At 31.8% G+C, this 26,931-nt stretch overlaps 2 protein-coding genes across 2 annotated transcripts; one reads left to right on the top strand and one right to left on the bottom strand.

Annotated features, from left to right (window-relative positions):
• The first annotated feature begins 229 nt into the window (after nucleotides 1-229).
• Nucleotides 230-1,237, top strand: LOC136224678 (THO complex subunit 4D-like). The gene has a single exon (XM_066013086.1). The coding sequence runs from the start codon at nucleotides 359-361 to the stop codon at nucleotides 971-973; it is 615 nt and encodes a 204-aa protein (XP_065869158.1). The 5' UTR covers nucleotides 230-358; the 3' UTR covers nucleotides 974-1,237.
• A 22,754-nt stretch (nucleotides 1,238-23,991) lies between these two features.
• On the bottom strand, nucleotides 23,992-25,024 carry LOC136224327 (THO complex subunit 4A-like). The gene has a single exon (XM_066012641.1). The coding sequence runs from the start codon at nucleotides 24,804-24,806 to the stop codon at nucleotides 24,249-24,251; it is 558 nt and encodes a 185-aa protein (XP_065868713.1). The 5' UTR covers nucleotides 24,807-25,024; the 3' UTR covers nucleotides 23,992-24,248.
• Nucleotides 25,025-26,931: the final 1,907 nt, after the last annotated feature.

Here is a 26,931-nt window from a genome sequence, read left to right as displayed (position 1 = left end):
GCGGAGAGAGCTACTATGATTTAGTTTGCTTTGAATTAGCATAGCATAGTCTACGAAGTTATCTCAATTTTCCTTTTCCTGTATATAAATTCATTACACATACTTAATTTTTTATGTAAATTTCCCTACAATTTCGTAACTCACAATCTTTCCATCTTTCAATCTGAATCAAATCCTTGTTTAGAGTTCAATTTCCTTATTCTCTTTAGGAAAAATGTCCACAAATCTCTCTTATGCCTCCTTCATATCAATCCCCAATTCTGAAAACCCTAATTGCTCCTCCCTTCTCTATATATCATTACATCCTTGTCCGATAGCTTCATTCTCTGCAGTGTTTACCTCTACTTTTTCATAATCAATGGCGATATCTCCTCTGGATATGTGTCTCGATGACATAATAAAGAATAGCAGAGGGAGAGGGAGAGGACGTGGCTCTTTCGATGGTGGTAGAATGTCAGGAGTTGTGCCTCCTCCTCGCAGAGATAGTATTAGAGCTGCTGCTGTTGGTGGGATCACGACTGGTACAAAGATATATGTATCTAACTTGGATTATGGAGTATCCAGTGAAGATATAAGGGAGCTCTTCTCTGTGGTAGGAGATCTAAAACGTTGTGTTGTTCATTATGATGAAATTGGTCGCTCTAATGGCTCAGGTGAAGTAGTTTATACAAGAAAAAGTGATGCATTTGCGGCTATCAAGAAATATAACAATGTTATATTAGATGGAAAACCAATGAAGCTAGAAATTGTTGGTGGCACCGAAGAAGTTGGAGTAAATGGAAGGATGAAGAAGGCATCAACGCAAGGTCATGGCGGAGGTCCAAGCCGTCCTGGGGGTATGAGAAATGGCGGAGGAGGCCGTGAAGGAGGTCGCGGGCGAGGAGGGCATGGGAGAGGGAAGAAAGAGGCAGTAGAGAAGACAGCAGAAGAGCTAGATAAGGAATTAGAAGTACTATGCTTATGCTCATGCTGATGCTGTGTTTGGCTGGAATTAGACAAGTACTATGCTTATGCTGATGTTTGGTGGTTTTCTTTTCTTAAACTAGGAATTAGAAGTACTATGGTACCAAAATATTGGTTTATGATTTTAAATGACTTTTAACAACTTTAAATCTTAGTCTCTTAGGGTTGTATGATTTTGTTTAGTTGTTTTTATAATGCTTTTTAATTGAACTGGTTATAACACTGTTACAAGAAAAATAGTAATTAGAGAACGATACTTGCAACCGATGTAAAATGTGACGCAATCTACCAACCAAGTTGCTTGCAAAGTTGAGAATTTCATTTGTGAACTACGTTTCAGACTTTTTTTTTTTTTAAGAATTACGTTTGAGACTTCAACATGATGGCAAAGTTCTAATGGTTGCAAAAATTGCAACCCAACAGAGTTCAAAATATATTTTGTGGTTGCAGTTTTTGGAGCCATTTAAGGACTTTTATATATTTAATATACTAAGATACTTTTATATTAAATATTTACTAAGATAATTGAATTATATTTTGACTAAAAAGATGCCGGGAAATTTATTTTTAAATAAAAGAAAAATATAAAATTGTATTTTAATACTTAAAGTAATAGCTTTAAGTGAAAAAATAAATTTGAGGTTCTATTAAGTAATGAAAGAATCAGTAATTTAAATGGATTGAATGACTAAAATGTAAGTAATTTAAATGGATTGAATGACTAAAATGTAATTTATAGATGTCTTTATAATGTTTTTTAACTGAAATGGTTACAAAATCTTTGATCTATCTACATGGTTGAGTGATCTATCTACAAAATCCTTGCACTTAGATAATATCACATCAATTCAACTATTCATCTGGTATTAGCTAAGTAGAGAGGCTAGTATTAGTCTCGATCTAGCCTAGAATGTCACGATTGTTTAAAAGAAATTAGAACACTAGCTTGGATGTAAATATATAGTATCCATTAGTTATCCTACATTTTAATTTGAAGGCCCAAAAACATGTTTGATTGAATTGAAAATAAAATACAGTTAGATTGAGATCATATTTACAAAATTCTTGGATATGTTTGAGAATTAAGAAATGGAAGATGAAGAGATAAAAGAAAAAGAATATATATATATATATATATATATATCAATTAGTATTATGTTTGGTTGATTAATGTATTTTTTTTTTTTTTTACATTTTGGTGAAGCTCTTAACCTAGTGGTTGAAAGCTTACCTATAACTAGGGAGGTCATGGGTTCGAATCACATCCGGATGGGATGGGGATTTTCCTTTCTTCTTTAGTGTCAAAAAAATGTATTTTTTCACATTGGATAATTTGTAGAATATATGAATTTTTATGTGCTTTATTTTATATTTAGATAATTTTTATTTATTTTTATATTTGATAAATTAATATATTACTTATAATTATGATTTATAGATGCATCCTTTAAGAAAACATTATGATTGATACATTTTTATATCAAGTATATTTCTGTTTTATTATATTTGTCTAATTGTATTACAGGGAACACTTTAAATTACACTAAGAAAATACTAGTAACGAGGAATGGAGATTCCAACGTGACCCGAATATCCACGAGGAATGGAGATTCCAAAGAGTTAAATAGTTGCTTAGAATATCATCAACAGTCATTATAACAATATCAACCAAAAAAATCCTTGTTTTTAGAAAAGCGAAAAACCCCAGTCCCCGTTTGCAATCGACAAAAAGCGTAACCACATGGATTTTTTGCTTTTGAAATTTACCAAAAATAAAATAAAATCATTTCCATACATGCAAATAACTACCAGAAGAAGTATCAACCCCACAGAAATAAGCATTGACAAATCATTTTATAAAAAATATTGATCTAACAAGTGAGATTAACAAAATCAAGGGAGAGTATCTTGAAAGTAAGATGAAATGAACACAGCGAGTGAACAAATAGACAAACCTAATAATGGACCTGAAGGAATCAGTTTCTGAGTTGCTGCCAATCGTATACCTACAAGTTTATCAAGAATATAAAATGTAAAATAGAATCAGCAATCACCATATCATATTTGGAATAAAGGGCTGTAATCGAGCCAAGCTAAATCGAGTTTTGGCTTGTTCATATGCTCGGCTCATTAGAAAATTGACGATATTTTGTTCGTGAGTTGTTCGATGTTCGTTTATTTGTTCATGAGCTTTCCTCACGAGGATCTCATTAATTATGTCAGGAAATTTAGTCCCGAACAGCTGATTAATTATGCTTCTCTAACACAAAACCATATAATTTCAAAACCTATAAAATAAAATTTCATATAAAGCTGCGTAGTTTTACATTTCCCTTTTATAGAAATGCCTAAAGGGCGTGTTTGATATTTGATGGCGATAGAGATAAAGGATAAAAGTTGGGATATGGATAAGTATAAGATACTTGGAAAATATTATTCCATGTTTAGTATACTGAATAGAGATAAATGATAAAATAATACATTTTACTATATCACTCCTATTTACAGAACATTGATAGAGTGATAAGATGGACTTTTCCATCATATTAAAATTCTAGAAGCTTATTCCACCTCGTTATATCAATCCTTATTAAGTGAGAAGAGAGAATAGGTGTTGATTTTTGTGACTTATTGCTGCAGATTATTTTTAATTTGAAATAGTCAATATCAGTTCTGATTCTCTTGTTTATCAGTTCTGATTTTCCTGCTGATTTTTAGGAAGATTTTTATGCTACCTTTTAGGCTTTTTTTACTCTCTTGTAGTTGTGTTTTAGCAGTATAAAACTGCACATCGTATTTCAATAAAATCAACGCTCTTCCCTTCCATATCAAAAAATCAATCATATATCTCTGCAATTCTAACAAATTGGTATCAGAGCTTTATTGATTTAAAGGGATCTGTGAAAATTCAAAAACCCTAGCAAACAAAATACAACCAAAAACACAAACACAAACACAAACACAAACACAAACACAAACACAAAAGATGGATTCAGATTTTTCTTTCTCTTCTTCGATGTCACCTCCGTTATTTGACGGAACCAATTATCAAATGTGGGCTGTGAAGATGGAAGCCTACCTCGATGCCCATGATTTATGGGAAGCTGTGGAGAATGTTTATGAAGTTCCTGATTTATCTGAAAATCCAACAATGGCTCAAATAAAAGCTCATAAAGAGAAGAAGCTCAGAAAATCGAAGTCCAGATCGATTTTGTTCACTGCTGTCTCATCTGTTATTTTTAACAGGATAATGACATTAAAAACTGCGAAGGAGATTTGGGATTTTTTGAAGAAAGAATATGAAGGAAGTGAGAAGATCAAAGGGATGCAAGCTATCAACCTGATTCGGGAATTTGAATTACAAAGGATGAAGGAGACGGAGACCATCCAGGAGTATGCAGATAAGCTTCTTGGCATTGCCAATAAAGTGAAACTCCTCGGTACTGATTTCTCTGATTCAAGAATTATTAAAAAAATTCTTGTTACCATTCCAGAGAAATTTGAAGCAACTATCAGTTCTCTTGAAAACTCAAGAGATCTAACAAACATCACATTGACGGAATTATTGAGTGCACTCCAGGCACAAGAACTGAGAAGTCTTATAAGGAAAGAAGGTTCTGTAGAAGGAGCTTTGCTGGCCAAAACTCAAAACAATTATGGTGGCAAGAACAAGAAGAACAGGAACTTTAAGGCAGGAAACTCGAGCAGCAACAATACCAGAAGTGGTAACAAAAACTTTCAGAATTTTCCACCATGTCCTAATTGTAAGAAAACAAATCATCTACAGAAGTACTGTTGGTGGAGGCCAGATGTAACATGCAACAAGTGTGGACAATTAGGACATGTGGAGAAAATCTGTAAGTCTTCACAATAACAAGGGAAAGCAAAAGCTGCTATTGAACAAATTGATGAAGAAGAGCTTTTCGTAGTATCGTGTCTTACTACTTCAAGCTTAGCAGAAAGTTGGTTGATTGATAGTGGTTGTACGAACCACATGACTTATGATCGAGATTTGTTCAGAGAACTTGATACAAACTACACTACCAAAGTCAGAATCGGAAATGGAGAGAAAATATCTGTAGCAGGAAAGGGAACCGTAGCAATCAAAGGCTGCACATGTTTGAAACTAATTTCAGATGTTCTTTATGTTCCTGAAATTGATCAAAACTTATTGAGTGTTGGTCAGTTATTGGAGAGAGGCTGTAAAGTTCTCTTTGAAGACAAAAGTTTCTTGATTAAAGATTCAAATGGAGTAGAGCTGTTCAGAATTCAAATGAAAGGCAAGAGCTTTTCTTTGAATTTGATTGGAGAAGAACAAATTGTTGTGCACAAGGTTGAAGACAATATAATGCTTTGGCATAAAAGGTTGGGGCATTTCCACCATAATGCTCTGCTTTATTTGAAAAGACATAATCTTGTACAAGGGCTACCTAAATTAGAAGAAGAATTATCTGAATGTGCTGCTTGTCAATACGGCAAACAAATAAGGTTGTCTTTCCCAGTAGGCAAGTCTTGGAGAGCATCGAGTAAGCTGCAATTGGTGAATACGGATGTTGGAGGACCTCTACCAACACCATCTTTGAATGGCAGTAAGTATTATATTGCTTTCATTGATGATTATACAAGGATGTGCTGGATTTATTTTATGAAAGTTAAAGCTGAGGTTGCTGACATCTTTTTCAAGTTCAAAACTTGGGTGGAAACTCAAAGTGGCATAAAATTGTAGATATTACGTTCTGATAATGGAACGGAATATACATCAAAAAAGTTCAGCAAATTTTGTGAAGATGCAGGTGTAGAACATCAATTTACAGCTCCTTACACCCCACAGAAAAACGGGGTTGTGGAACGCAAAAATAGAACAATCTTGGAGATGACGAGATGCTTGCTTCATGACAAAGATCTTCCAAAGAAATTCTGGGCAGAGGCAGCAAGCACTGCAGTTTTTTTGCTGAACAGATTGCCATCTAAAGCCATTTCAGAAAAAACTCCATTTGAGGCTTGGTATGGTTTCAAGCCAAAGATGTTGCACTTGAAAGTTTTTGGTTGTTTGTGTTTCTGTTACATTCCTTAGGTTAAAAAGACAAACTTGATAAAAAGGCGGAACCAGGAATCTTTGTAGGCTACAGTTTAACATCAAAAGCCTATAGAGTTTTCTTGCCACAAAGCAATAAAGTTATTATCAGCAGAGATGTGCATTTCTTTGAGGTAGAAAATTGGAGCAAAGAAGAGAAGCCAATTGAGTTTGAGGAGGAGAGTGAAGATGATATTGATGACCAGCCAGTCAGAGGAACCATATCACTCTCAGATATTTATGAAAAATGTAGTGTTGCTGTTATGGAACCTGCAAATTACAAAGAAGCTGCTACTGACTCGAAATGGTTAATTGCAATGAAGGAGGAGCTGAATATGATTGAAAAAAAACAGATCTGGGAGTTAGTGGAGAAACCAAAAGATAAGAAAGCAATAGGAGTCAAGTGGGTGTATAGAACCAAACTTAATGCTGATGGTTCTATCAATAAATATAAAGCGAGACTCGTTGTGAAGGGTTACGCTCAGATGTTCGGGGTAGACTTCTCTGAAACTTTTGCTCCAGTCGCTAGGCTGGATACTATAAGGATGTTGTTAGCTCTTGCTGCACAAAAGGGCTGGGTTGTACATCAAATGGATGTAAAATCGGCTTTTTTTAAATGGATACTTAGAAGAAGAAATATTTGTGGAGCAACCAGAGGGATTCATTGTTCAAGGACAAGAGGAGAAAGTTTATCACTTGAAGAAAGCCTTGTATGGCTTAAAACAAGCCCCGAGGTCTTGGTACAGTAGAATTGATGCACACTTGATCAGCTTAGGCTTTGAAAAGAGTCTAAGTGAGTTTACTTTATATGTCAAGAAGATTGGTCATGAAATGCTTGTTGTCTCCTTGTATGTTGATGATTTATTGATTACAAGAGGATCAAAGGAGCTGATTGAGGAATTTAAAGAAAGAATGAAAGATGTTTTTGAAATGAATGATCTAGGAAAAATGACATTTTTCCTAGGTATGCAGGTGCATCAAAATAATGGTGAAACCTTTGTATGCCAAGAAAAGTATGCAAAGGAAATTCTGAGGAAATTCAAGATGGAGAATTGCAAGCCAACTGCAACTCCAATTAATCACAATGAAAAATTCAACAGAGAAGATGGAGCTGACAAAGTTGATGAAAAATTATACAGAAGCTTAATTGGGTGTCTGATGTATTTGACGGCAACCAGGCCCGACATTACGTATGCAGTAAGTTTGTTGTCAAGATACATGCATTGCGCTAGTGAAATTCATTTTAAAGCTGCCAAAAGGATCCTCAGATATGTCAAGGGCACAGTTGGCTATGGCTACTCTGATAGTGATTGGGCTGGAAGTGTTGATGACATGAGAAGCACTTCAGGATATTGTTTCAGTTTTGGTTCTGGAGTTTTTTCATGGCGTTCAAAGAAGCAAGAAGTCATAGCACAGTCAATAGCGGAAGCAGAATATGTGGCAGCTGTTTCAGCAGCAAATCAAGCTCTTTGGCTCAGAAAACTCATGATTGACTTGAATATGGAGCAGAAAGATAGCACACTGATCCTTGTTGATAATCAAGCTGCAATTTCGATTGCTAAAAATCCAGTGTTTCATGGGAAGACAAAGCATTTCATGATAAAGTTGTACTTTCTAAGAGAGATGCAAGAACAAGGAGAGATGAAGTTGATTCATTGCAAGACAGAGAATCAACTTGCTGATTTTCTAACAAAACCACTTCCTAAAGCAAGATTTGAATATCTCAGGCAGAAGCTTGGAATATGCAGCTATCAAGTCAAGGAGGAGTGTTGATTTTTGTGACTTATTGCTGCAGATTATTTTTAATTTGAAATAGTCAATATTAGTTCTGATTCTCTTGTTTATCAGTTCTGATTTTCCTGCTTATTTTTAGGAAGATTTTTATGCTACCTTTTAGGCTTTTTTTACTCTCTTGTAGTTGTGTTTTAGCAGTATAAAACTGCACATCGTATTTCAATAAAATCAACGCTCTTCCCTTCCATATCAAAAAATCAATCATATATCTCTACAATTCTAACAGTAGGGATGTAAACAGGACGGGGAATGCATTTTCTATCCCTGTTCCCCGACTAGTCGGGGATTTCGTGTCCCCTGTCCCTGCGGGGATCATCATTCTCCGTTTAAAGATGTTCCAAAACCTTATCCCCATTCCTCGCGGGTAATCACCATTTATGTTAAGAAAAGAATCAGTAAAAATTGAAACGTTTAAGAAACAATAGCTAATATTATCAAGTATTAACAATCTTTCTCAAATATCCCAAACCACAAAAAGCTTAAAATTGAAAACGACCAATAACCTAATTAAAATATAGTTAAAACATTAAAAAAAACAATTATCACGAGGAATAATCGGCGATCCCTATTGGGGATTAACGAGGCGGGATACCTTTTCCCATCCTCATCACCGGGGACAAAATTATCCCCGTCCTTGTCGGGACGGGTCACCAACGGGGACACCGCCCCATTTACATCCCTACGAGATAGGATACTTAATAAAAAATTATTAATAAAAAATTGAAATAAAGAGGAACTAGGAGCTCCTCAATAATAGAGAAGATAAGGAGGTTTTTAGTGATTTGAGGAGCCACTAAGAGGTTGTTGTGGAGTTGGTTTTTAACTCTCTCTACTCAAATTTTGCTTAAGAGCCCAACTAAAATACTATTGGAGATACTCTAACACTCTTATCTTCCTACTCTATTTCTAAAATAAACATGGGATAAAAAGCCTTACATTATTTCTCCCAATCTCATCATATTAATCCCTCGTAACAAACAACCCGTAAAAAGTTCATCAAGGATACAAAAATAAAAATAGGCTTAAAAAATAGAAGCCTAGAAATTAGTATCAACAATGAAAGGAAACAAATCATTCCTGCATAGTCTCTTAACTAATGCATCTCCCTTAAATTTCAATAATGCAAGTATTCTTTATTGGTAAATTACACCCATGGTCATTGGACTTTACTCAATTTTTCACAGTATAATTTTAAAAGGTAATATAAAAACCAGTCAATTTTACACTTACTAAAGTTATAGCCACTAAACTTCAATTGACTCCTCAAAATGACTGTTGATGACATCAAAATGGAAATGTCCAAGAATTGAAATTGTTTAAAATCACATTTACCATGAAATCATATTTTTTATTTATTTAAAATCACCATTTTTTTAGCTTTCTCTGTCGAAACCACAACCATTCTCTTCAGTGTTTCTCTCTTTTTACTCTTTTTGAAACCTCTTTTTTGACCCAATTCCAACATCATTGGTAATGAATTTTTTTTCATCATTGATGTTGTAGATGGATCAAAAAAGAGACTTCAAAACGAGTAGAAAGAGAGAAAAAATGAAAATAATGGTTATGGTTCCGATTTTGGGACAGGACGCATGGAAATATTATTGGAAATGCTTGATTCGAGTAATCCGATAAATTATATATAAAAAAAAACTGGAATCCCTTGTGATTTTCTTGAAATGTGTTGCCAGAAAATCAAGAAAAAGATAAGGAAGTGAGAAATGAGAGGAGGAGAAGGAATGTGTTTCTTGTTTAAATTGTTTAAGTAGAAGTGAGAATTGGTTGGCTTTGAACCCGATGAATGGTTTATGGGACAAAGATCTAATTATATAGAGAGATGAGAGGTGTTATGAGGGTTTTGAGAGTTGCAGATTCATCTCAAAGGGGCATAAGAGAACAGAGAAAGGGAATAATTAATTTGTGAAGATTTTTCCTAAATAGAATAAGAAAATTATTGTGATTTGTGGAAAAAACTACAAAATTTAAGGATATATAAATTGTCTAATTAATTAGAATAAGGAAATTAATGTGAGTTAAGGATAAAGAAATTATCTAATTAATTAGAATGCATGATTTACTGAAATTAGAATAATTGAAATATATAACTAAATAATTAACCATACCATATTGGAAATTAATGTAATGTATGTTACATAGAAATTCAGAAAAAGAAAATTCGACTATAAATGAGAATAATTAATTTGTGGAGATTTTCCCTAAAGACTATAAAGAAATTATTGTGAATTGTAGAGAAAGCTATAAAATTTAAGGATACAGATTGTCTAATTAATTAGAATATGGAAATTATTATGAGTTTTTTTTTTTTTGAAGAAACAATTATTGTGAGTTAAGGATATAGAAATTGCCTAATTAATTAGACTGCATGATTTTAGTGAAATTAGAATAATTTAATATATAACTAAATAATTAACCATATCTAGAAAGGATATTAATATATTGGGTAAATAATTACAAAGTTCTAATGTTTTTACTTAACATACTAGTAAGTCTATAATATTCTTATAAGATCCTTAAGTTTTATCTTAATCAATTCTTTAGTCATTCCATTTGTTTTTGTAAATGAAATTTCAAAATTACCTCTAGTTATGTACGTAACGTTTTTTTATCTTTTAGTGTCAAATTTAATATAAATAGTTTTAATAAAGTTTTTAAACTACGTATGTATACTTGAAAAAAATATGTTTTTTATTTTCTTAAATTATAATTCTTATCTTTAAACTAACATTAAATACTATTATAAATTTTCTATGATTTTTAAAAATCATATTTTTTTTGTTCTTCTTTCCTAATAAAAAAAAATTAATTTTTACAATTACAGTCTTACTCCTATTTTTATAATTTTTGAAATATTTCATTCATTGTTTTAGTCAATAAATTTTACATTATTAAATTAAAATTCTATAATTATATAAAAATTCATAAATTAATTACTTTATATTGGATATATTGTGATTATGTAAGAAAAAAGAGAGAAAATATATAAAATAGGAAAAATAGATGTTTTATTATTATTTTTTTTTGATAGAAACACTTATATCTTTAATAGATGAACAAACAAGTACAACAAGAAAAACACAAGGAATGAAACCTTATAAGAACCATAAAGGCACTAAAACGACTACAAAGAGCAAAAATAACCATAAAAGGTATTAAAAACATAAAAAAATAAGAAAATATATACTTCTCGTAATTCTAAATCCATAGAAAAACTCCTGCAAACCAGTCATCATCATTTAAGCCGAGTTGAACATTCGGATGTGAATCCTTTCTTTTGTTGCAACCACGTAGATCTATTGATCTACGAACAAGATAAACCGTTTCAGCTCGTGCTAAATTCGAAAAAGGTATAAACGAAAGAATAATGGAAAGCCGATACAATTCAGATGAATAAAGAGATCAGATGAAGTATATAAGCACAGATAGAAAAAAAACAATAAAAAAGTACAGTAAATCTAACCGGCGGAAGGAGGAAGAAGGAAGATAAACTTCCCTATTCATCTTCAAAGTAGATTCACAAAATAGAAAAAGTTGTGTATTTGATAGATGATTGACTCAAGCACAAGGATTAAGGAGTTAACAAAAAGAAAAATTAGGGGACTATATAATTATTTCTAAAACCATAGGAACTAAGTAGTGTATTACATAAAAACATAGAGACCTTATAAGTATGTACCTATATATATATATCATCATTTGCCCTCTGAACTTGTCCAAAATGGTTGATTGGCCTCCTGAACTTTCAAAGTGTCTCGATATCCCCTTAAACTTGCATAAAATGTTCAGTTAGCCCCCTGAACTTGCATAAAATGTAATCAATTAATCATTCGGTTGTAAAAAAGTAAGTTAAATGTGGAAGATATGTTACACGCATTTAAAAAAAAAGTAAAACGACCAAGATCGGGGTATGCGTTTATAATATTAGAGAAGAAATGTTTTATAGTTGAATAAGTAAGGAATTATTTTTTAACATGTTTTAATCTATTTTGGGAAGTATGTAACATATTTTCCGCATTTGACTTACTTTTTGACAACCGGATGATTAATTGATTACATTTTATACAAGTTTAGAGGGCTAATTAAACATTTTATGCAAGTTCAGGGGGCTATCGAGACACTTGAAAGTTTAGGGAGCCAATCAATCATTTTGGACAAGTTCAGGGAGCAAAAGATATAAGAATCGTCAAAATTGGAGATCGGGAAGACCATTTTTGAATAAAAAGAAGGCTGCATACAGATTACAGATGAAATTTCTGTCGATAATACGTCGTGAGGGTGGGCACGCGCTGGGCCCAGCCAGGGGCCCAACAGCAAGCCCAGCCGCTGCCTTCCTGCGTACACTTAGGTTATTTGGTTCTTTTTTCTAAGCTAATACCCTTTAAACCCCTGACTTATTTTAACTTTTCCAACTTTAATCTCAAACCCTAATATTTGCATATAAATAACAGCTCTTTAGGCAGCTTTAAGGAGGACAAAAAATTGACTGAAAATAGCCGAAATTCTACCAAACCACTCTGAATAAATTCTAGTTTTTTGCATTCATCACCCATGTTCCATTATTTGTGATTTTTCCAATCATCCCACAACCTGGGTAAAGGCTTCTAAGGGACAAATGACTTGAAATAAATTTTATTTCGCGCTCTTTAGGTACCAATAGTTATAATAATATAACTTTCTTTTCTATTTAGTTTTATTTCTAACCCAATAACTTTATTTGTATTCAATTTGATTCCTAACCTAATGATTTTTATTTTATTTTATTCGTTTTAATCCCTAATTTAGAACTTTTCATTTTATTCATTCTAGTCCCTATTTTGGAACTTTATATTTTATTCACTTTGGTCCTTAACTTAAGGTTTTCCACCTTCTTTCAATTGAGTCCCTAAATAAACTTTTTAAGTTTATTCAGTTTAGTCATTTGTCAATTTTTGCGCCATAATTAATTATTTAGTTATGTTATTTCTTTCTAATTTTTTATTTTGGTGGATATGAGTATCTGACGATATTGTTTCGGTGCGGACTAAAGACACAGGAATGCCCAGATGTAATTGTATTTAATTTTGTACCTATTTCATTGCATTTGGGATTGTAATATTTTGTTTATTTTCTTTTGTATACAATTGTGCAATATGACATGAAAAAAATGATTTTTTCCAAACAAATCACATTGAAAAGGAATTTAAAAGCTTAAAAGAGTTATTAATACCCTGATTATATTTAGAAATGCTAAGTAGGAGGTCAGTGGATTCACCGGCTGATTTTGGGGGTACTTAATATTTCCTTTTGAGGAGATATTAACCTTCCTCAAGTGTACCTAACTTCCCGAACCCACTTGTTTCCGGTAAGGAATCTCAGTAACATTTTTGGACCTAAAATTCGGGTGACAACTCTTTATCTGACACCGCTCTTCCCGAGCTAGTCGTTTCCTCTAGTGCACCTTGAGTCCAAAAAGTACCGTAGTAGTCATTGAAGAGATCAACCACAACAGGTCGTTAAAGAGACCTATAATCCAGGATCATTGAAGAGATCCACAACCACATGTCGTTGAAAAGACCATAATCAGAAATCGTTGAAGAGTTCCACAACCACATGTCATTGAAGAGACCTACAATCCAAGATCGTTCAAGAGATCAACCGCCACAAGTCATTAAAGAGACCTAAAATTTGAGATCGCTAAAGAGATCAATAATCAGATGTTTATTTGCTCGTAGTCATTTAAGAGACTGGATCAACAAATTATTCACAACATCCTCTAACTCTAGATGAGTATTTACTTTATCATACTTTGTTCCATTATGCACATTTTCTTTCTACCTCTTCAAAGTAGGGACACAACTCACAATGGATGATAAAGTAGGGGAAACTATAAAACCTTTAAAAGATAATTGGAAATATGATAAAAAATGGATCATGGAAAAATCCGTCTTAAAAAGTCAAAATCAACCCTTTCCCTTTCAAAACCAAATCTTTCAGATCACCAAATTGAATTTTAGGATCTTAGTGAGTCACGTCCCCTGAGAGTGTTACAACACAATTTTTCGGGATCAATTCGGAGGTCTAACGAATAATCTGTGACTAGTTGATGTTTTCGAGTGAAATCCGGCATAAAATGGGCAATAACCTTAGTTCGGGTCATTTTTAGCCTTAGACACAAAAATGTCGGTCTCGTCAAAACCAGTCCAATGGAACAAGAATCGTCAAAATTGGAGATCGGGAAGACCATTTTTGAATAAAAAGAAGGCTGCCTACAGATTACAGATGAAATTTCTGTCGATAATACGTCGTGAGGGTGGGCACGCGCTGGGCCCAGCCAGGGGCCCAACAGCAAGCCCAGCCGCTGCCTTCATGAGTACACTTAGGTTATTTCCTTCTTTTTTTCTAAACAAATACCCTTTAAACCCCTAACTTATTTTAACTTTTCCAACTTTAACCCCAAACCCTAATATTTGCATATAAATAACAGCTCTTTAGGCAGCTTTAAGGAGGACGAAAAATAGACTGAAAATAGCCGAAATTCTACCAAACCACTCTAAATAAATTCTAGTTTTTTGCATTCATCACCCGTGTTCCATTATTTGTGATTTTTTCAATCATCCCACAGCCTGGGTAAAGGCTTCTGAGGGACAAATGACTTGAAATAAATTTTATTTTTCGCTCTTTAGGTACCAATAGTTATAATAAAACTTTCTTTTCTATTTAGTTTTATTTCTAACCCAATAACTTTATTTGTATTCAATTTGATTCCTAACCTAATGATTTTTATTTTATTTTATTCGTTTTAATCCCTAATTTAGAACTTTTCATTTTATTCATTCTACTATTTTGGAACTTTATATTTTATTCACTTTGGTCCTTAACTTAAAGTTTTCCACTTTCTTTCAATTGAGTCCTTAAATAAACTTTTTAAGTTTATTCTGTTTAGTCATTTCTCCATTTTTGCCCCATAATTAATTATATAGTTATGTTATTTATTTCTAACTTTTTATTTTGGTGGATATGAGTATGTGACCATATTGTTTCAGTGCGGATTGAAGACACAGGAATGCCCAGATGTAATTGTATTTAATTTTGTACCTATTTCATTGGGTTTGGGATTGTAATATTTTGTTTATTTTCTTTTGTATACAATTGTGCAATATGACATGAAAAAATGATTTTTTCCAAACAAATCACATTAAAAACGAATTTAAAAAGCTTAAAAGAGTTATTAATAGCGTGATTGTATTTAGAAATACTAAGTAGGAGGTGGTGGGTTCACCGGGCGATTTTGGGGTGCTTAATATTTCCTTTCGAGGAGATATTAACCTTCCTCAAGTGTACCTAACTTTCCGAACCCACTTGTTTCCCGCAAGGAATCTCAGTAACATTCTTGGACCTAAAATCCGGTGACGACTCTTTATCCGACACCGGTCTTCCCGAGCTAGTCGTTTTCTCTAGTGGACCTTGAATCCAAACAGTACCGTAGTAGTCATGACGGACCTTTCGTGGGTAAAAGCTTATCGAGGTAGGTTTCGTCTACATGTACCATTTTTAAACATGAAGCTTATATTGATGTTATTTTGTACGTGGAGCCTAAATTGATACTTTTCCAAAAACTATAAGACTATTATGGTACTTTATCCCTAAATAAAATATATCCAAATTTTATTTTTGCTATATATTATTACTTCATTATCCAAAAAGTTGGAAAAGTATTATTGAAAAGAATAAACTTCCTACAATATTCATGATTACAAAGTATTTTAGTGTTTTGATATTCTGCATTGATGTGTCGAAGCCAAAACATATTGTGGTTGCACATAATATAATAGTTTTTAAGTATAATATAGATTTTATGTATCAAAAATATATTATATATTTAGGGCTGATTTGATCATCGATTAATTTGACATTTTAAACTAATTTTAAGGACTCAATTAATATCCAAAGATTAATTTGGATTGAATTGAGCCCTTTAGATGAAATTTGAGGGTCAATTTTAACCTTTATTAAAAAAAATCATACAACAAATCATGCTCCATGACTTGAACCTTTGTGGGTCAATTTTAACCTTCTTCAGAAAAAATTCACATCTATTCGTATGGTTTTGATCTATTACTAATAATGATAAAATAACCCAAATGTGAAGTGTAACGATTCATAACTGAGAAGACATATTGATGAACTATTTCTCAAATTCATCCAATTTATCCGACAATATTAGCAATAAAATTGCACCATTTTAGTCAATAAAGGTTAAATTTCCATGACTCTGAATGTTATGGATAATTTTACATATTATTCCTTATTTATCTTTTCCCTTCTTTTCACTTAATCTGATCAAATAAAGGTGACAAATAAAATAATAAGTGTGACTTTGTGATGGAGAGCCTAGTGTTTTTCAGATATGTACTAAGTCGAGATGGGATCCAGGTTGATGAAGAGAATGTGAGTGTTGTCCAGGAGTGGCCGACTCCAAAGAACGTTGGTGATATTAGAAGCTTCCACGAGTTAGCTACGTTCTATAGGCGGTTCATCCGGAATTTCTGTGTAACTGTGGCACCATTAACCGAGTGTTTGAAAAAAGGAAGAGACTTTAAGCGGGAAGAAGAGCAAAAATGTTGCTTTGTTTTTTTTATTAAAGAGAAGTTAAGCACGGCTCTGGTCCTAGCTTTTCTGGATTTTGACAAGCCATTTGAGGTATAGTGTGATGTGAGTGGCGTAGGAGTTGGGGGAGTACTTATACAAGAGAAGAGGCCAATTGCATACTTTAGTGAGAATTTGTGTGACTCAAGGCAAAAGTGGGCCACATATGATAAGAAATTTTATACGGTGGTCTGGGCTTTGAAGACGTGGGAGCACTATGTCAGTAGAAAATAGTTCATGTTGTACACCGACCACCAAGCCCTCATGTCAAAACCGACCCCAAACGGCATCGGGTATGAATAGAAAACAGGATAACGAACTTCTAACAGTCTAAAAGCCAAATGTTTTTTCTAATAGATAAAAATTTATTCGGACTACTTAACATCTATTTTATTATTTGGCTTGCACTTGATAATTCTATCAAGCTTCCTACGTATCCCGAACATCTTACAATCTTCAAATCGGGAATCAAAGCCACGTAGTTCTAACAATTGTATATAGAAGGCATTTAAATCAAATGTTCTTACGAGGCTATTTTAAAGCTCGATTAATAACTTTGTATTGATTTAGCTAATTTAAATTGATATGATATCGTCGGACACTATCATAAGTCTAATTATCAAATTGACCGTAAAACGTACACTAAATTCTGAACTCGTACCTATAATAATTATCAAAGCCTAACGGTATAAAGTCGGACGTACCTCGTAGTTCGACTATTCTAAACCTCTTATGGATAACTATTAAAGACAGACTAATCCACCACATCCGTCGCCTATATTCCGACCATACGAAATCCTTTGCTCCAATCAAGACTAGTCTACGTTACTTTTGTTCTCTTTTTATTCAAAATTTGTATATGGAATTCATCTCCCCCCCAAGATCCCTTCACATACATGGCAATATATAAATTTATATGTTTAAAAACTTGACAAATGTAATCTAACTTTAGTTAAAGATTGACTTCTGTATTATCATTCATCAATTTATTTATCATTTCTTTTAATAATATATATTTATATATGAAAACAATTATGTTTATATGAGTTTGAAATATATTTCTGTGTAAATCATCAAAAGAATATTGGTTAATATCAAATTTGATACTTAATAAAATCATTTATTTATTTTTATTTACTCAAATTTTAATTAACACTTAAAAACATTAAACATAATAATACAATTATATATGGCATAATCTAAATTTTAGTATAAAATATTTTAAATTTTTAATTTTTGGTTACGGACGTGACAATTCTCCCCCTTAAAGAATTTTGCCCTGAAAATTCCTAAATTCTTATACTCGATCTTAGCTATTTCAAGTTATTACCTTAAAAAAGTTTGAAAAGAAAATCCTCGGGTTATTTCAAAACTCTGAAATACGAATAACCCTTTCATACATTCCATCAAAATCTTTCAAATATGCGTTTAACCAAACATTCCTTTAAAAACATAATAATTTAATTTGTTTAATGTATGTATCCATCAGAAAGTACATCCCCTTGTATCATATTTCAAATCATATCCATATTCGAGATGTCTCATAATATTGCCTAGTCCTGTATGGTCTTACCCAACACTTCTTTGCCATACCCGATAGGTCTTTCAACTGTGTACACAGACCATGTCCCTCACTGAACATGGTCTTCAAATATCGAACCACCCGTCCGGACTACTCCCGATGGATACTAAACATTTTTTTAAATACCAACTACCTCAAAATTCACCAAATTTTCAACCAAACTTCGATTTATATAAACTTTTCCATTTCACCATGTTCATAACATAGAAATATCCCAAAATATGATGTTATATTCTGAAGCCACCTGCCACATACATGGCAATATATAAATTTATTTGTTTAAAAACTTGACAAATGTAACCTAACTTTAGTTAAAGATTGACATCTGTATTATCATTCATCAATTTATTTATCATTTCTTTTAATAATATATATTTATATATGAAAACAATTATGTTTATATGAGTTTGAAATATATTTCCGTGTAAATCATCAAAAGAATATTGGTTAATATCAAATTTGATACTTAATAAAATCATTTATTTATTTTTATTTACTTAAATTTTAATTTACACTTAAAAACATTAAACATAATAATACAATTATATATGGCATAATCTAAATTTAGTATAAAATACTTTAAATTTTTAATTTTTGGACACGGACGTGCCACCTCAAGTATCTAGGAAGTAAAAACTAGCTTCGAAGCCCTATGCATGCTAGATGGTCTGCCTTCGCGGACAAGTTTCCTTACAAGCTTTTTCATAAGTCGGGTCAACAAAACAAAGTGGCGAATGCCTTGAATAGGAGGTCGCACTCCTTAAAACAATAATCCTTGTGCTAGGAGACTTTGAGCATATCAAAGGAGACTATCGAGAGGATCCAGATTTTGGGAGCATTTGGAAAGAGTGTCAAGACTGAATCGGGAATGGCGAATATCTACTGGTTACATCAATCTGAGAGATAGTGATCCGAAAATTGCATGGATGAGTCTTGGGAGAACACTTTGGTAGGTATTAAACCTTCAAAAACGTAAGTTCGCGTTAATATTGGCCAAGGATGAGACGAGATATGTCCTATATTATAGAACGATGTGGGGATTGTCAAGTTTTGAAAGGGCATGCCACTAATGCGGGTTTATATATGCTGTTACCAGTGCCGAAGTCTATTTGTGAGTTATTCTCCGTACGACATTGAAGTTTAGCACCATCGCGCACCCTCAAAAGGATGGGCAAACCAAAATGACCAACAGAACTTTGGGAAACCTATTGAGGAGCAAGTGTCGAGATACGCCTAAATTGTGAGACTATGTGATTGCATAAGCCGAGTTCACATATAGCTTTGCTTGGCTTTGATTTTCTCAAGAGGGCTGTTTTGATTGAAGATTTTGGGGCATTTATCCCATATAACAAAAAGTTGCAAAGTTACTTTGTAAGGCTCGAACTTTTAGCCGGGACAAAAATATAGTGGGAGGGATGAGGAAACATATGATGATGATGATATTAAAAATTTTAATATTTAATTTATAGGGTTAATTAAAAAAACTCCTATGATTTTAGGAATTTGCATATCATATCTGTGGTTTTTTTGAAGGAAGTTATTACTATAAATCAATGTGATAGTATGTATTCTCATGTGTTAATATGATTATGTTTTCTGTTAATGTGTCTTCTATACTTACTTTGTTTTTGACAAAGTAAGCTTTATCATTAGATGAGTATGGAGATATTAAATAAAGTAAACATATGAAGTCCCTTAGGTGAGGACACTTTGTTATGTGAGAACAAGATGAAACGACGTAAGAAAATGAGGGTGAAGGGATTCAAACCTGGGACTGAGGCATATGAAGAGTATAGCGCGCGCCATCTACCGTTGGGCTACTTACTTTAGTTTGTTTATTATATAATTCTTTTATTTATATATTATTAAGTGCTTTTGATATTAAAAAAAATCCAATACTATATTTTTTAAATAAAAATACACTTGTTTTAGTTTGTTCATTATACAATTCTTTTATTTATATATTATTAAGTGCCTCTGATGCTAAAAAAAAAATCTAATACTATATTTTTTAAATAAAAATACGCTTGCTTTAGTTTGTTCATTATACAATTCTTATTTATATATTATTAAGTGCATCTGATGCTAAAAAACATCCAATACTATATTTTTTAAATAAAAATATATATATTTTAATAAAATTTCATATTAATATTTTATTTATATAAGAAAATATATTTTTTAAAACATACGTTGGAACATATATTTTAACTTTTAAAACACGAATTATGAAGTTTAGAACATACGACATATTTTTTAGAACATACGTTATGTTTTTTAGAACATGCGTTATGTTTTTTCGAACATGAGTTATAAATTATATTATAGAACAAATGCAAAAATGATCTAGATATCTACTGATTTTTTTAGAACATTATACTTCATTTTTAGAACACAAACTATAAACTTTAGAACATACGTTATGTTATTTAGAATATGAGTTATAAATTATATTATAGAACAAATGCAAAAATGGTTCATATAATATTTTTTAAATAAAAATATATTATATATTTTAATAAAATTTCATATTAATATTTTATTTATATAAGAAAATATATTTTTTAAAACATACATTAGAACATATATTTTAACTTTTAAAACGTGAACTATGAAGTTTAGAACATACGACATATTTTTTAGAACATATGTTATGTTTTATAGAACATGTGTTATATTTTTTTGAACATGAGTTAAAATTATATTATAGAACAAATGAAAAATGATCCAGATATCTACTGATTTTTTTAGAACATTAGACTTAACTTTTAGAACACAAACTATAAATTTAGAACATACGTTATGTTTTTTAGAACATAAGTTATGTTATTTAGAATATGAGTTATAAATTATATTATAGATTAAATGCAAAAATGGTCCATATATTTACTGATTATTTTAAAACATTATACTTAATTTTTAGAACACAAATTATAAAGTTTAGAATGTATGTAACCATATTTAAAATCATCGTCCTTAACATTTTAAAACATAAATTACAAATTAAATAAAGGGTAAAGTTCAAATAAAACCACTGTGGTTTCACTAATTTTCAGATAAAGGATTGTGGTTTACTTTTTGTCAAAACGAGGATTGAGGTTTCACACTTTTGATAATTCTATTAAAAGTATCTTTAACGACCTGAAAATGAAAATTTTCAAGAATTAAAGTTGTTCAATGTCATATTTTCTATGGAACTGCATTTTCGATTTTAGAAAATCATATTTTTTGGAACTTTCTCTCTCTTAGAACATTGACTTTCTCTCTCTTTACCAAACATCATCTAAATAATCTCGAAATAAAAAAGTTGAAGAATTAAAGTTGCTTAGAATATTCGTAATTCTTAAAATATATCATTTTTGAAGTCGTCAATGGTGATTTTAATAGTATCAATCGAAAAATTCCTTATTTTACTAAAGTTGAAAACCTCAGTCCTCGTTTTGATAAAAAAAGTAAACCACACTCGTTTAACTGAGAATTAGTGAAACCACAGGGGTTTTATTTGAACTTTACCCTTAAATAAATAAGAAATTGGAGCATGTTCTTGGATTTATTTTTCTATTAATAATTCATTATTATGCACATTTTTTTTCTATTAATAATTTATTATTATGCACATTTTTTTTATTAATAATTCATTATTATGCACATTTAATCAATATTAATAAGTGTATGCGTCAAATATTAAACAATAGAAAATACAAAGACAGTAGTATATTAAGCAGCGCCCGACATAATGTACAAGAAAAGTAATTGACTTATTGGTAAGCAACATGAAGTGTAGGAGGGAAGTCTGGGTTCGAATCCCACTAATATCATTCCATGTTTTATTTAATTTTTATACTTAAAACGGCGTAGTTTTGAGTGTTCTCAGATAACAAAGTGTCCTCACCTAAAAAAGGTTCTCACAAGAGCCAGCTCCTCTATATATATATATATATATATATATTGTTTATAACGTCATCTGATTTAATTAATTCAAATCAAACTTATTGACCACTGACCCAGTTGTTAATGTGGTTCAACTTCCGACCTCATTTTTAAACATTGGTTATAAAATTTGAGTATACTCAATCTATTCTCATTTGAGTATTACTATAAAATAAAATATTTATAATTGCTTGATTAAGTTTGTGATCTTTAAATTTTTTTTATTAAGCTTATCATTTTGAGTTTTTACACGTATTAAGTTCTTTATTAACGGTTTAGTTAACAACATCATCGTTATTGAATGATTTAATATGTATAAAAATTAAAATTTAAGGGCTTAATCTAAAAGTAAATAAATAATTGAAGCTTTGTTTTTAAAATCGTAAAAGTACAAGGATTAATTAAGTGTTTAGCGTTTATTCTATCAAAAACTAGAATGACATTGAAAATTCAAACCCAATGTTCAGATTTTCATTTTCCTGTTTCAATTTCCGGCTCCCAATTAATTTCCAATTTCAATTTCAAACGTCATCGATCTCCGTCTATTTTGTAAAATGAAATTCTCACGGGAATGCTCACGATTAAACGCCTCCTACTCCACTTGATATTTTCTAAAATTTTCGTTCTGTTATCAATGGCAACAACATGATTGGTCTCAACAGATCCAATCAGCTCCACTTGATATTTCTACTGTTATCTGTTATAAATGCAAGGGCCATAGTCATAATGCATATAAGTGCAGCTCACCTACCTTCCCGCGCGAACAAAGGAGCAACCGGCCTCCGTCGAATTTGGCATCGGCTTCAACTGGTCACCAATGGGTCATGGACACAGGTGCTATTCATTATCTAACCTCTGATTTGGAAAATCGCCAATTCATTTTGAATATCAAGCACACGAACAAGTTCAAATTGGTAATGGTTCACCTATCCCTATTCACTCCGTAGGTTCTTTTAAATGTCGGTTGAATGGTAAAAATCTTGATTTTCTATATGTTCTTTTTGTTCCTTATGCATCTCAAAATCTTTCATATCTGCATTCACTAACGGAATCTAACCAAATTTCTATTGAATTCTTTTCTGATTCTTTTGTTATTAGGATTTGGAAACGAGAGAAACACTCATCAAAGGGCGGAGTAAGGATGACCTGCATCATCTTCCAGTGACCTCCTCTAATGGATATATATATATATATTCTTTTTCTCTCTTATCTCTTCATCTTCCACTTCTTAATTCTCAAACATGTCTAAGAATTTTGTAAAATTGATCTCAATATCAAGCTAACTATTTTATTTTCAATTCAATCAAACTTGTTTTTGGGCCTTCAAATTAAAATGTAGGATAACTAATGGATACTAATCTATTTTCATCCAAGCTAGTGTTCTAATTTCTTTTAAACAAACTTGATGTTCTAGGCTAGATCGAGACCAATACTAGCCTCTCTACTCAACTAATACCAGATTAATAGTTGAATTGACGTGATATTATCCATGTGCAAGGATTTTGTAGATAGATCACTCATAACCATGTAGATAAATCAAAGGTTTTGTAACCATTTCAATTAGAAAGCATTATGAAGATATCTATAAATTACATTTTAGTCATTCAATCCATTTAAATTACTGATTCTTCCATTACTTAGTAGAACCTCAAATTTATTTTTTCACTTAAAAGCTATTACTTTAAGTATTAAAATACAATTTTATATTTTTCTTTTGTTTAAAAATAAATTTCCAGGAATCTTTTTAGTCAAAATATAATTCAAATATCTTAGTAAATATTTAATATAAGTTTATTAAATATAAAAGTCCTTAAATGACCCCAAAAACTGCAACCACAAAATATATTTTGAACTCGGTTGGGTTGCAATGTTTGCAACCATTAGAACTTTGCCACCATGTTGAAGTTTCAAACCTAATTCTTTTTTAAAAAAAAAAAAAAGTCTGAAACGTAGTTCACAAATGAAATTCTCAACTTTGCAATCAACTTTGTTGGTAGATTGCGGCACATTTTACATTGGTTACAAATATGGTTCTCTAATTACTATTTTTCTTGTAATACTGTTATAACCAGTTCAATTAAAAAGCATTATAAAAACAACTAAACAAAATCATACAACCCTAAGAGACTAAGATTTAAAGTTGTCAAAAGTCATTTAAAATTATAAACCAATATTTTGGTACCATACTAATTATAGTTTAGGAAAAGAAAAACACCAAACATCAGCATAAGCATAGTACTTGTCTAATTCCAGCCAAACACAGCATCAGCATGAGCATAAGCATAGTACTTCTAATTCCTTATCTAGCTCTTCTGTTGTCTTCTCTACCGCCTCTTTCTTCCCTCTCCCACGCCCTCCTCCACGGAGTCCTCCGCCATTTCTCATGCCCCCACGACCGCTTGGATCTCCGCCATGACCTTGCCCAGATGCCTTCTTCATCCTTCCATTTACTCCAACTTCTTCAGTGGCACCAACAATTTCTAGCTTCATTGGTTTTCCATCTAATATAACATTGTTATATTTCTTGATAGCCGCAAATGCATCACTTTTTCTTGTATAAACTACTTCACCTGAGCCATTAGAGCGACCAATTTCATCATAGTGAACAGCACAACGTTTTAGATCTCCTACCACAGAGAAGAGCTCCCTTATATCTTCAGTGGATACTCCATAATCCAAGTTAGATATATATATCTTTGTACCAGTCATGATCCCACCAGCAGCAGCTCCTGACATTCTACTACCATTGAAAGAGCCACTTCCTCTCCCTCTGCTATTCTTTATTATGTTATCGAGACACAAATCGAGAGGAGATATCGCCATTGATTATGAAAAAGTAGAGGTAAACACTGCAGAGAATGAAGCTATATGACAAGGATGTAATGATATATAGAGAAGGGAGGAGCAATTAGGGTTTTCAGAATTGGGGATTTATATGAAGGAGGCATAATAGAGATTTGTGGAGATTTTTCCTAAAGAGAATAAGGAAATTCAACTCTAAACAGGATTTGATTCGGACTGAAAGATGGAAAGATTGTGAGTTACGAAATTGTAGGGAAATTTACATAAAAAATTAAGTATGTGTAATGAATTTATATACAGAAAAAGGAAAATTGAGATAACTTCGTAGACTATGCTATGCTAATTCAAAGCAAACTAAATCATAGTAGCTTTCTACGCAATTCACAATCATTCCCTTATTCTCTTTAGGAAAAATCTCCACAAATTAAATTTTCCCATTTATAGTTGAATTTCTTTTTTTTCTGGATTTTTATGTAACATACATTACTTTGGTTAATTGTTTAGTTAATTATTTAAATTAGGGTAAAGTTCAAATAAAACCCCTGTGGTTTCACTAATTTTCAGATAAAGGATTGTGGTTTACTTTTTGTCAAAACGAGGATTGAGGTTTTAAAATTTAACAAAATAAGGACTTTTTCGATTGATACTATTAAAATCACCTTTAACGACTTCAAAAATGACAAATTTTAAGAACTACTAATATTCTAAGCAACTTTAATTCTTCAACTTTTTTATTTTGAGATTGTTTAGATGATGTTTGGTAAAGAGAGAGAAAGTTAATGTTTAGAGAGAGAAAGTTCCAAAAAAGATGATTTTCGAAAATCGAAAATTTAGTTCCTTAGAAAACATGACATTAAACAACTTTAATTCTTGAAAATTTTCATTTTCAGGTCGTTAAAGATGGTTTTAATAGCATTAATCCAAGTTTGAAACCTGAATCCTTGTTTTGACAAAAAGTAAACCACAGTCCTTTATCTGAAAATTAGTCAAACCACAGGGGTTTTATTTGAACTTTACCCTTTAAATTATTCTGATTTCAATAAATCACATACATTCTAATTAACTAGACAATTTTGGTTTAAGTTTTCTCCGCAAATCACAATAATTTCCTTATTCTCTTTAGGAAAAATCTCCACAAATTAATTTTCCCATTTATAGACGAATTTCCTTTTTCTGAATTTCTATATGACATACATTGCTTTCCAATATCATATGGTTAATTATATAGTTATATATTTCAATTATTCCAATTTCAGTAAATCATCCATTCTAATTAATTAGACAATTTTTGTATCCTTAATTCACAGTAATTTCCTTATTCTAATTAACTAGAGAATTTCTGTATCCTTAATTCACAGTAATTTCCTTATTCTCTTTAGGAAAAATCTCCATAAATTTATTATTCCCTTTCTCTCTTCTGGTCGTCCCCTTTGAGATGAATCCGCAATCCTCAAGACCCTAATTGCACCTCTCTTCTCTATATATAATTAGATCTTTGTCCCATATGAAAAATCTTTAATCCTTTCCTCTTAGAAAAGTTATGGCTTTGCTTCAAAGCCAACCGTTTCTCACACTACTTAAACAATTTAAACAAGAAACTCATTCCTGCTCCTTCCATTCCTCACTTCCTTATTTCAGGCAACACAAGAAACTCACAAGGGATTCCAGTTTTTTATATATAATTTATTCTGATTCAATTAATATGATGTCAGAAGTGACAGAAACCCAAGAATTGATTATTGGGCTATCATCATTCCTCCTCTCATCCCTCAATTCCTTACCTTTTTCTTGATTATCCGCCACTTCTTTGACCTAGAACCTTGAGAATTTTAATACTGAGGGGATGCAAAAATGTCCTTCGGTATGTGAAGGAGAAGATATGTAGCAAAATGAACTTAGCTACTCGAAGTGGCAGCTAAAAGGGCAAGACTCCTGTTCACAACCTCTAGACAACCTGCATACATCCTCTTTCTGTTTCTCTCATTAAAGGGCTTAAGAAAGCTATAGCATTTGTGAAGTTATTGTATAGCACTATTAAATTATTAATTGCAAATTTCATTTATTACAGGGAATCCAAGTGAAGAACTAGAAGGTTTCAGGCCCTTGTTAATGTGCAATCCGGACTGAGACAATCATATGAACAACA

This window comes from Euphorbia lathyris, chromosome 3 (assembly GCF_963576675.1).
Source record: "Euphorbia lathyris chromosome 3, ddEupLath1.1, whole genome shotgun sequence".
Taxonomy (NCBI): Eukaryota; Viridiplantae; Streptophyta; class Magnoliopsida; order Malpighiales; family Euphorbiaceae; genus Euphorbia; species Euphorbia lathyris.
The sequence above is the reverse complement of the archived record's forward strand: the minus strand, read 5'-3'. Positions and strand labels throughout refer to the sequence as shown.

Excerpts from the sequence above, each read along its gene's own strand:
- LOC136224678 (XM_066013086.1), top strand. The coding sequence starts at position 359 with ATGGCGATATCTCCTCTGGATATGTGTCTCGATGACATAATAAAGAAT.
- LOC136224327 (XM_066012641.1), bottom strand. The coding sequence starts at position 24,806 with ATGGCGATATCTCCTCTCGATTTGTGTCTCGATAACATAATAAAGAAT.